Source organism: Triticum aestivum, chromosome 5B (assembly GCF_018294505.1).
Source record: "Triticum aestivum cultivar Chinese Spring chromosome 5B, IWGSC CS RefSeq v2.1, whole genome shotgun sequence".
NCBI lineage: Eukaryota > Viridiplantae > Streptophyta > Magnoliopsida > Poales > Poaceae > Triticum > Triticum aestivum.
This window is the reverse complement of record NC_057807.1, coordinates 683,288,145-683,299,309: the sequence shown is the minus strand read 5'-3', so window position 1 is coordinate 683,299,309 and position 11,165 is coordinate 683,288,145. Positions and strand designations below refer to the sequence as shown.

Sequence of the window (11,165 nt, the reverse complement as noted above, 5' to 3'; positions counted from 1 at the left end):
ACCGATTTATCTACCCGTAACCATTTTTTTTAGAACACCCGTAACCAATTGCTAGGTGCAGCTCGGTTAATTGAACTGTTGGACACGCTCTGAACCTTGTGTTTCTGAATGCCTGAATATTCGAGTACGTACGTACGTCCCGCGAACTCAACCAAATCTGGGACTCTCGCGAACCACAAAAGCATTGGTTCTGAATGGGTACTCTGGGATTGAATTTGATGTGGGACTCTCGCGAAACCTTCACCGAACCGGACAGCTACTGATGCCTTCCTTTTATACCGGCCATATGTGACGTGAACAATTAATATGAACGGCTTGCGCCGCCTCCTCGCCCGGCTCCTCCCCCGCGAGCCCATGGCGGCCGTCCGCGCACGGCAGCCTCGGGTGCCGCCCGGGTACCACGGCCACCACGTCGCTAGACCTGCCATCCGTCCACGACACTACTGCGCTTCGCCGTCTAGCCCGACCACACTGACCCGCTTGGGCTCCCGTTGGTACCACGACCCACGGAAGGTCGCCGCGTCGGTGTCCGTCGTCGCTGCCGCCATATGCTACCAGTCCCTCGAGGTGATTCCATGGACCAACCGCGCGCACTTCATCTTCCTGTCCCCTCAGTCGGAGCGAGCGCACGGACTCGCCGAGTTCGCCGACTACAAGCAGGAAGTGGCCTCCAAAATCCTCGGCCCGCGCCACCCTCACAGCGTCCGCGCCCGTCGCATCGCCGAGAGGATCATCCACGCCGGCATCGACGACACTGTCATCCTCCACGTCGCCAGCAACCGGCACAAGGGAAAGGCATGGCTACCTCCGCCTCAGACGAGGCATCTCCATGGGCTCGATTGGGAGGTGATCGTGGTGGACCATAAGGGCAACACCGGCGCGTACTGCACGCGCGGCGGTAAAATCGTACTGTACACGGGATTGCTAGACCACTTCAAGACCGATGGTGAGATTGCATTTGTCATCGCTCACGAGGTAGATCCGTTGGACTAATGAGTTCATCTCATGTTTCCTTCATTTTATGGGATTATTTTCAGGTGGGCTCAAATTAACATTCACATCTTTTTCTTAGGTTGCGCACATCATCGCAAGGCACGAATCTGAAATCAGCTCGACCAAGTGGGTGACTAAACCCCTCTATTATTACTTCCGGCGAAGGTACGTCTGCTTCTTATTTCACATTATTGTTCATGGCGATTTTCATTTTCTTTCCGCGGGAACATGGCGATTTACATTGTGCATGTGACACATAAATACTATATATGATTAGAAAAATGAGTGCTCATGTATTCTTTGATAAAAAAAGACCTGATGGTATGTCTTGTTACCTTTGTAGGACGGAAACAGAGGCAGATCACATTGGAATCCTACTACTCGCTGCCGCTGGTTTCGATCCACACATGGCACTCACGTTCTTTAATAAGAATGCAAGGCTGGTACAATTTCAAACATTCAAAGAGTACTATCTCTCCTCTCATCCTCCATACCAGAGAAGATTGCAATTTTTATCGCAGCGGAAGATCATGAAGACGGCACTTGAACTATATAGAGAAGCCACTTCCATTAAAGATAGTATAAAGCGATAGGTACCAGGCATTTTATGGAGATATCAAGCAGAGATGAATCAAGATTTGACATAGTCCGGTTTCCATTTTGAGTTCTTTACAGTGTCCCCAAAGTTAATATGGGCCATCCATGTATGCAATCCAACGGTTAAAATTCATCTGATAATGCGACACAATTCTACGAGAGTACCATCACCTAAGAGGGTACCTTCGTTCCAAGGGTAAAGTTGTAGCTTTGATTGAACAATTGTGTAGTGGGGAACTAAATTGAATAACAGAGGAAATTTACCAGTTTTTTATTTGATTTGTGATTATGGTCATGGGGGAATTGTGTTTGATTGATGATTCCTTCCACTAAACACTAGATCACCATTCGTTTGTTAAACACAATTCTTTTCGCGTTTGATCTTGTGGCCGACACAAACAATTTTGACAATCTTATGAGAGATCCTCGTGCAGCTTCTCGATGTCCCATGTTCTTGTGGCCGACACAAATAATTTTGACTCCAAAACATGAGCGGTAAGTGATTCCATGCACATCGGTCTTAGCATATGATCCCGTGGTAAGTTTTCTTGCATGATCCTGGTATTCCTTGGCGTAGTACATCACACCCTTCCAAAATTCCTCTCTAAACCTGTCAAGATGAGCTTCCAAGGGCCGCTTCCAAGGACGTTCAGATCGTGCCTTCAAAAGTGAGATACTTTATGAACTAGATCATTCCCCGCGCGTTGCAGCGGCAATTAGTAGCTCAAAATTTCTTGAAATATGATCAGGAACATATAAGACTATTAAACAAATCAATCATCTCTATAAATAACATGACTCCTTACTGTTTTTATTTCATAAAAAGAAGAAAATGGAAAATAGTGACTGCATCATTGCATGAGCAGGTGGTTTTAGAATAGGATCCACACCATGAAGACGATTAGAACTGTTTTTGGTGTATATTTTGGCAGATCTTCTGACAACAACAGACTTCTTATATCTTGTAGAACATAACTTGCAAAATATTTACCAAAAGAATCATCAGCACTAAAATAGTATTAGGCAGATAACCAAAGCTATTGATTCCCTTAGACACAGCTTCATTCAGTCCACAGTGTCATAAACAGTCTACCACATGCATGGTTAGCGAAAGAATTACAATCTTCAGAAACGTGCTATTGGCTCTTCTTGGGAAAAAAAATAGCCTGCCATTTGGGCAAGCAGTATGTTGCCATGCCGTGGAGCAATTAAAATGCTACTCGAAATGAATATAAATTAAAATACCAGAATTGCACTACAGAGTTTTACAGAATATGAAATCATCAAATGAGGGAGATATTCTATTTGTTCTACACTTAAACCAGCGTGTGATGAAGCAAGATTTTATGAGGAAAAAAAGGTAGCTTTTTTTCAATGGAATTGCAACTTCTTTGATAAACTAATAATTAGAGCCATGCAGATTCCAGAAGTAAATACCTCCCGAGCAGCAGTAATCAGTGTGGTGGCAAGCGGCAGAACGAAAGCCATGGTTGAGGAGGACATAATGTAATTCTGGTGGCACATCAGGTCGACGGCTAGCTGTTGCTGCAGCTTGCCCGCACAGCAGCCTTGCACAATGGGCGTATGTGGCGGAAGGGGTAGTGTCTTCCGTCGAGCAGTTGGCATAGGTGGGAGCGACTGTGATTTGTCGCTGACAAATATTCATTTTTTGCATGTTTTATTCCAAGCTACGGCGCTGATCCGTATGTGGTCCTTACTCACTTCGACAGAGGCCAGGGAGCGTTTGGTTACTGAATCTGTCCGGTGGAAGATGGTAGCGCGGGATATCTTCAACCGGTTTGAATGGCGGTCATGTAATAGGATAGACGATTAGTTTTCCTATCTTTGTTATGCCAGCCGGTTGTGGCTCTATGGCCTTTTTATCTTTGGCGTTGAGGCTCTCTGTGAGCTAGCCTTTCTTTTGTTTCCCGACTTTAAGACCTTGTTGAACCTATTTTATTTATAAATATGGCCGTATGCATCGTTTTATGAAGCAGAGGCCGGGGAGTTCCCCCTTTTTGAAAAAAAGCTATTTGTCAGGCCTCGTTATGCCTCCAACGCCTATCGCACCCACATAGTGCGCCTGCAACACCTCCGCGAGATCCTCGGCCACCTCTGTGGCTATCAGTTGTGGTACCACCAGCTTCCAGTTAGGCAGTGATTTGCAACATCCTCAACCTAACGCTTTTATCCACAACTGATTGGTAAAGACTTTTTGAACTGAAACCGGACAGGACGAAACAGAGGTAGATGGAAATTTCAGCAAGAAACGGGGAGTTAGGGACCTCGTCTCACCTGATTAATCTGCAACCCACAAATTCGTGGAATACTATTCATCTTCATGACTTCGCCTTCTCTCCCTCCATCCATCAATGACGTTTTGGATATGCTTTGAATTCCGCTTGGATATTATTGGGTGGCCACCACCTGAAAATTGTTTGGCGGTCCAGAACTTCAGATCTGTGTTGGTCTCCTTACCATCCTCCTCTTGAGCTTCTCAAGATCCATGGCAGCGGGCGAGGCAGCGATGATGGAGAATGAATTTGGCCGTGGTCCTCGGAGTGGATTGGGAAGGGAGAGGGGCTGACGAGAGGGATCATCAAAGCTGAGGGAACCGAAGGGGAAGGAATGGCAAGATATGAACCGATAGGGAGAGGAGAAGACAAACATGACAATAAATGGGCCTATGTTATTGGCTTCGTACAACCGGTTAAGAAAAGCAGTCATGAAGCTGTCTTATTATCTTAGCATAATAAACATAAGGGAGATAGATAGTTGTGAACTTGTGATTGGCTGGTATTTGATTTGTGATTATGGTCATGGGGGAATTGTGTTTGATTGATGATTCCTTCCACTAAACGCTAGATCGCCATTCGTTTGTTAAACACAGTTCTTTTCGCGTTTGATATTGTGGCCGACACAAACAATTTTGACAATCTTATGAGAGATCCTCCTGCAGCGTCTCGATGTCCCATGTTCTTGTGGCCGACAAAAACAATTTTGACTCCAAAACATGAGCGGTAGGTGATTCCATGCACATCGGTCTTAGCATATGATCCCGTGGTAAGTTTTCTTGCATGATCCTGGTATTCCTTGGCGTAGTACATCACACCCTTCCAAAATTCCTCTCTAAACCTGTCAAGATGAGCTTCCAAGGGCCGCTTCCAAGGACGTTCAGATCGTGCCTTCAAAAGTCAGATACTTTATGAACTAGATCATTCCCCGCGCGTTGCAGCGGCAATTAGTAGCTCAAAATTTCTTGAAATATGATCAGGAACATATAAGACTATTAAACAAATCAATCATCTCTATAAATAACATGACTCCTTACTGTTTTTATTTCATAAAAAGAAGAAAATGGAAAATAGTGACTGCATCATTGCATGAGCAGGTGGTTTTAGAATAGGATCCACACCATGAAGACGATTAGAACTGTTTTTGGTGTATATTTTGGCAGATCTTCTGACAACAACAGACCTCTTATATCTTGTAGAACATAACTTGCAAAATATTTACCAAAAGAATCATCAGCACTAAAATAGTATAAGGCAGATAACCAAAGCTATTGATTCCCTTAGACACAGCTTCATTCAGTCCACAGTGTTATAAACAGTCTACCACATGCATGGTTAGCGAAAGAATTACAATCTTCAGAAACGTGCTATTGGCTCTTCTTGGGAAAAAAATAGCCTGCCAATTGGGCAAGCAGTATGTTGCCATGCCGTGGAGCAATTAAAATGCTACTCGAAATGAATATAAATTAAAATACCAGAATTGCACTACAGAGTTTTAGAGTATATGAAATCATCAAATGAGGGAGATATTCTATTTGTTCTACACTTAAACCAGCGTGTGATGAAGCAAGATTTTATGAGGAAAAAAAGGTAGCTTTTTTTCAATGGAATTGCAACTTCTTTGATAAACTAATAATTAGAGCCATGCAGATTCCAGAAGTAAATACCTCCCGAGCAGCAGTAATCAGTGTGGTGGCAAGCGGCAGAACGAAAGCCATGGTTGAGGAGGACATAATGTAATTCTGGTGGCACATCAGGTCGACGGCTAGCTGTTGCTGCAGCTTGCCCGCACAGCAGCCTTGCACCATGGGCGTATGTGGCGGAAGGGGTAGTGTCTTCCGTCGAGCAGTTGGCATAGGTGGGAGCGACTGTGATTTGTCGCTGACAACTATTCATTTTTTGCATGTTTTATTCCAAGCTACCGCGCTGATCCGTATGTGGTCCTTACTCACTCCGACAGAGGCCAGGGAGCGTTTGGTTACTGAATCTGTCCGGTGGGAGATGGTAGCGCGGGATATCTTCAACCGGTTTGAATGGCGGTCATGTAATAGGATAGACGATTAGTTTTCCTATCTTTGTTATGCCAGCCGGTTGTGGCTCTATGGCCTTTTTATCTTTGGCGTTGAGGCTCTCTGTGAGCTAGCCTTTCTTTTGTTTCCCGACTTTAAGACCTTGTTGAACCTATTTTATTTATAAATGTGGCCGTATGCATCGTTTTATGATGCAGAGGCCGGGGAGTTCCCCCTTTTTGAAAAAAAGCTATTTGTCAGGCCTCGTTATGCCTCCAACGCCTATCGCACCCACATAGTGCGCCTGCAACACCTCCGCGAGATCCTCGGCCACCTCTGTGGCTATCAGTGGTGGTACCACCAGCTTCCAGTTAGGCAGTGATTTGCAACATCCTCAACCTAACGCTTTTATCCACAACTGATTGGTAAAGACTTTTTGAACTGAAACCGGACAGGACGAAACAGAGGTAGATGGAAATTTCAGCAAGAAACGGGGAGTTAGGGACCTCATCTCACCTGATTAATCTGCAACCCACAAATTCGTGGAATACTATTCATCTTCATGACTTGGCCTTCTCTCCCTCCATCCATCAATGACGTTTTGGATATGCTTTGAATTCCGCTTGGATATTATTGGGTGGCCACCACCTGAAAATTGTTTGGCGGTCCAGAACTTCAGATCTGTGTTGGTCTCCTTACCATCCTCCTCTTGAGCTTCTCAAGATCCATGGCAGCGGGCGAGGCAGCAATGATGGAGAATGAATTTGGCCGTGGTCCTCGGAGTGGATTGGGAAGGGAGAGGGGCTGACGAGAGGGATCATCAAAGCTGAGGGAACCGAAGGGGAAGGAATGGCAAGATATGAACCGATAGGGAGAGGAGAAGACAAACATGACAATAAATGGGCCTATGTTATTGGCTTCATACAACCGGTTAAGAAAAGCAGTCATGAAGCTGTCTTATTATCTTAGCATAATAAACATAAGGGAGATAGATAGTTGTGAACTTGTGATTGGCTGGTATCTGATGACATGCCATGCTGAGTTGGACCATCTGCATGTCAAGAGAATAACTTGTAGTGGGGAGCAACTTCTTAAGAATGTAAGATTAGGTTCCTTCAAGAGCCTCCAGGCTTGTTTAGGAACACCTTGCCACCGTCGCCGCTGACTTGGGGCGGGCTCTGGCCCAGATGAAGTGCCCGAGCAACTACCCCCCAGGATTTACCAAGTATGATCTAACCAGCTCAATCTTACCAATACCAGTTGCAATGGCTATGTTTTGTCGGTTGATGTATTTATCATGTTGTAGTAAACATGCCTGACACGTCTTAGCTGTTTTCCCTACCTTTTTATACACAACTGGGCCATTCTCTGCTCTGACAGCACCTGCCTTGCGATGTTTAACTCTGCTAGTTGCATTTTTATCAGTACCAGTTTCAATGACAATACTGGGTTGCCTGTAGTTAAATGTATCTTATTTATTTTCAGTACTGCACATTGTGTGATGTTCCAGTATTAACTGTCCAGCTCAATTTCACCAATACCAGCAAAAAACTTACAATACATGACTCAGGATGATGTTAAGCCTGTTGTAATTAACAGTTATATCCATTTTTTAATCTGTCCCTTTACTACCGTGCTACTCTCCATAATGAAGATATCAATAGAGATGCTGTCGTTTTATTTTCATTTGCTATTTGTGTTGGATGCTAACCTTGTTCTAGTTAACATGCCTTTCCATGTACTTACGCAGGGCCATAACGGGCGATGTTGTTGTTTGCCGTTGAGGTTAGCTGCATCCCATGTCTTACAGTATTTTACACCATTTGTGCAATTGCAATTTAACTTCTAATATTTATTGGTTTCCCGTAGGTACACATGTCAGTGGCACTGATCCACACTTCGACCTGGAGGAACACCTCGCATCTGCTGCCGCTAACTTGGGGCAGGCTCTGTCCAAGATCAAGTGCCCTAGCAACTACCTCTCAGGACTTGCCAAGTATGAACTCACCAGTTCAATCTTAACAATACCAGTTGTAATGACTATGTTTTGTACGGTTGACGTATTAAACATGTTTTTAGTAAACATGCCTAACACGTCTTAGCTATTTTTCCAACCTTTTTATAAACAACTGGGCCATTCTCTGCTCTGGCAGCACCTGCCTTGCGATGTTTAACTCTGCCAATTACATTTTTATCAGTACCAGTTCCAGTGGCTATACTAGGTTAACTGTCACTACTAGGGAAAACCCTAGCAGTAGCGCGCGTTTGAAGCCTATCAGTAGCGCGGGGTACATCGCTACTAGTAAGGCGCTACAGCTAAAGGTTAGCAGTAGCGTGGGCTGAACCGCGCTACTGCTACATCGACTTAGTAGCAGCGCTTTCTAAAATGAGCGCTACTGGTAATTAGTAGTAGCGCTTCTACTAGCACGCACTACTACTATTATTCCGTAGTTCTTTTTTCTTTCATGTTGTATTCATACACCTTTATACAAGTTTTCATACCACAACAATTTAGAGAATGATTTTACATCATAATGAGTTATTACATCAGTAGGAGAAAGAACCGTGGACTAGTTTCAGGTGGATGGACATCCACTTGAAACTAATCCACGGTTCTTTCACCCAATGATCTAATAAATATCATCATCATCATCATCACATATCATTAACAACTTATCATCATAATACATCATTGTCATATAACACCTCCTCATGATAATCATTTTCATCAATGAGAAATCACATACAAGTTGGTCATTAGACATAATCACAACTACTCATCATCATCAACTCTCATAAACGTATTGTACCTCATAACCTACTACATTCTCTTAGGACCTAAGATATTTTCTTGGGTAAAATAGCATAAAACAAGATAGCCCCTGACTCTCCATTACGGAGAATGGAGATTATCCTGTCTCCAATCCTTGCCTTTCGCGCAATGTTGCTTCCAAGAACCTCCTTACGAATGTCCATACATTTCTTCCATTCTTTGATTATCATGTGTTCACCGTTTTTAGAAACCCGGTATGCACATGTGTGATTCGTAGGACGACATGGCTGTATGTTCAAAACATTCAGGCGACCATTCTGATACATCAAATGAGGCACACAATCCATCGGGATTTTCTGTTGAAAAACATAGTAATAACTTCGTGGTTAGCAATGTAGTTCAGTTTTAGAAATATGCAAAAGATGCATGGATGTCGTAATAGTAAAAAATCTTACCAAGAAATCTCCATGGAAGTTATCGTTGTTCAACACGTGCACTAGTGGCACGTATTCACCATAATTTGGAGGAGTTCGATAAAAGGCATTGTAATTCTCAATGTCAGTACAATATGTGACCAGATGATTTTTCTCTTGATAAGTTAACTCAGAGCCATCGGTGTAGTTGGTTCTGTCTAGCATCTTCCGCACACTCTTTGAAGCATGAAAATAAGCTATCAATTGAAATAAGCTGTCATCTATTTTGAAATAAACAATATAAATTACTTAATAACTATATTTGAGGAACTCACATAGCGGAAGAATTGGAAGCGTATCAACAAGAACCCAAATTTCCAAATTATCTTGGTCGATTTCAGGATCACCAAGATCCATGGTGACAAACATACCCTCTTGAAAATCATACATCTTGCCAAGTGCTTCCCAACCCGGGCAACCAAAATGGGATACACTCTCAGAATTGTACAGATTTACCTCAAAATACATACCATGATGGGTCCTTAGGTTAATTTTCTTAGTTTCGTTCCTCTCATGATCTTCAAAACCCATCCTCTCCAAGACATAGCGTCTTGCATGGCATGTGATAAGCTAGTCGAATTGTAAAAGACGAAAATTACACGTTGAAGTAGTAGAAGTCGAGCTTAATTACGAAAACAACACTTAGTGTCGTAGCGTACCGTTTCACAATTGAAGGCCTCCTCGAGCTTAATGCTGAAGCGCCGATTGTCGTCCAGGTGAGGCCTATTGCAGAAAACCAGGTTGTCGCCGCACCAGGAGCACTCCCTGGGACCTTCTTTGTCCGACGACATTTCCTATGTTCATAATTAAAAGATTAAACTTGTACAATTAAATATATGTACTACAAAAACTAAATTAGATCATTATTATTCATCACGGGTTGACTATGGGTCTGTCAAGTCTTTTCTTGAAAACCCTCAGCTCGCGCGGTGTATATATTCGACCGTCGGTGATGGTAGCTCCTCCTTTCGTTCCCGAGTGCATTACAACAAATTGTCTAGCACATGGGAATGAAGGAGAAGCTACCCCCACAACAACAGTCGGGATTCTTCGTCCTCTAATATATGGTGGATACTCTCCCTCACTGATTCCTCTCTGACATGTGCGACCGTTGGTGATGGTCGTTACTCCTCGTTCCCCTAGTGCATAACAAAGGTCTAGCACCCAGAGAAGAAGGAGAAACAACCCCCATGGCAACAGTCGGGATTCTTCGGCCTTGACAGTCTTAAAGTCAACCTGAAATATCATTTAATTATCTTTCTAGAAAATCCAGGCCACTCGATATTTCCTACATATTCTAGCACAAGTCATGCCAAAATTCACGGAAAATTCCGGCATGACCTTTGCTAAACAGGACATATCGAGCACCTGAAATTTGCCGGAACGGAAATTAATCAACACTCTAGCAAAACATAGGCCACTCGCATATACATGTTTTTATCTACATAGGCCTATTTGAGCAACACAAGATATACATGTTTTTATCTACATCATATCTTATAGGACTAATATTGACATGGAGATTTGGCTGGTCTCACCTCGAGGTCGGAGGGGGTCGGTGACAGGGACGACGGCGGGGATGATGGAGGGGCTCCTTGATTTCTGCAAAAACAAAAACCCTATAAGTTATCACTATAACATCACGAATAGTATCATACATATAACATCACTAATTGCTTAAACTAAAAAAATAACAACAAATATGGCATGTTCAACTAGTTCTATTAATTCAACTAGTTCTTACTAAAAATAAACTTACTAGAAATAGAAATAAACTAGTTCTTTCTAAAAATAAACTATTTCAACCAGTTATATTAATTTTCTTACTCAAAATACATTAGTTCTATTAATTCAACTAGTTCTTACTAAAACCAAACTAGTTCAACTAGTTTATTAATTTACTTACTAACTATTTTAAACACTTACTAAAAACAGTAAAAAAACTACATTATACAATAGTAAAAAACAGAAGAAAAAAAGATGGAGGGAGGAGGAAGAAGGAGAGAGGAGGAAGGGGACGAGGCCG

General features: G+C 42.9%; 1 protein-coding gene across 1 annotated transcript; it reads left to right on the top strand.

Moving 5' to 3' along the window:
• The first annotated feature begins 354 nt into the window (after positions 1 to 354).
• LOC123115277 (mitochondrial metalloendopeptidase OMA1) lies at positions 355 to 1,762 on the top strand. Its single transcript, XM_044536476.1, has 3 exons — positions 355 to 975; positions 1,073 to 1,158; positions 1,337 to 1,762. Exons 1-3 carry the CDS (start codon positions 355 to 357, stop codon positions 1,584 to 1,586), a joined length of 957 nt encoding a protein of 318 aa, XP_044392411.1. The 3' UTR covers positions 1,587 to 1,762.
• Positions 1,763 to 11,165: the final 9,403 nt, after the last annotated feature.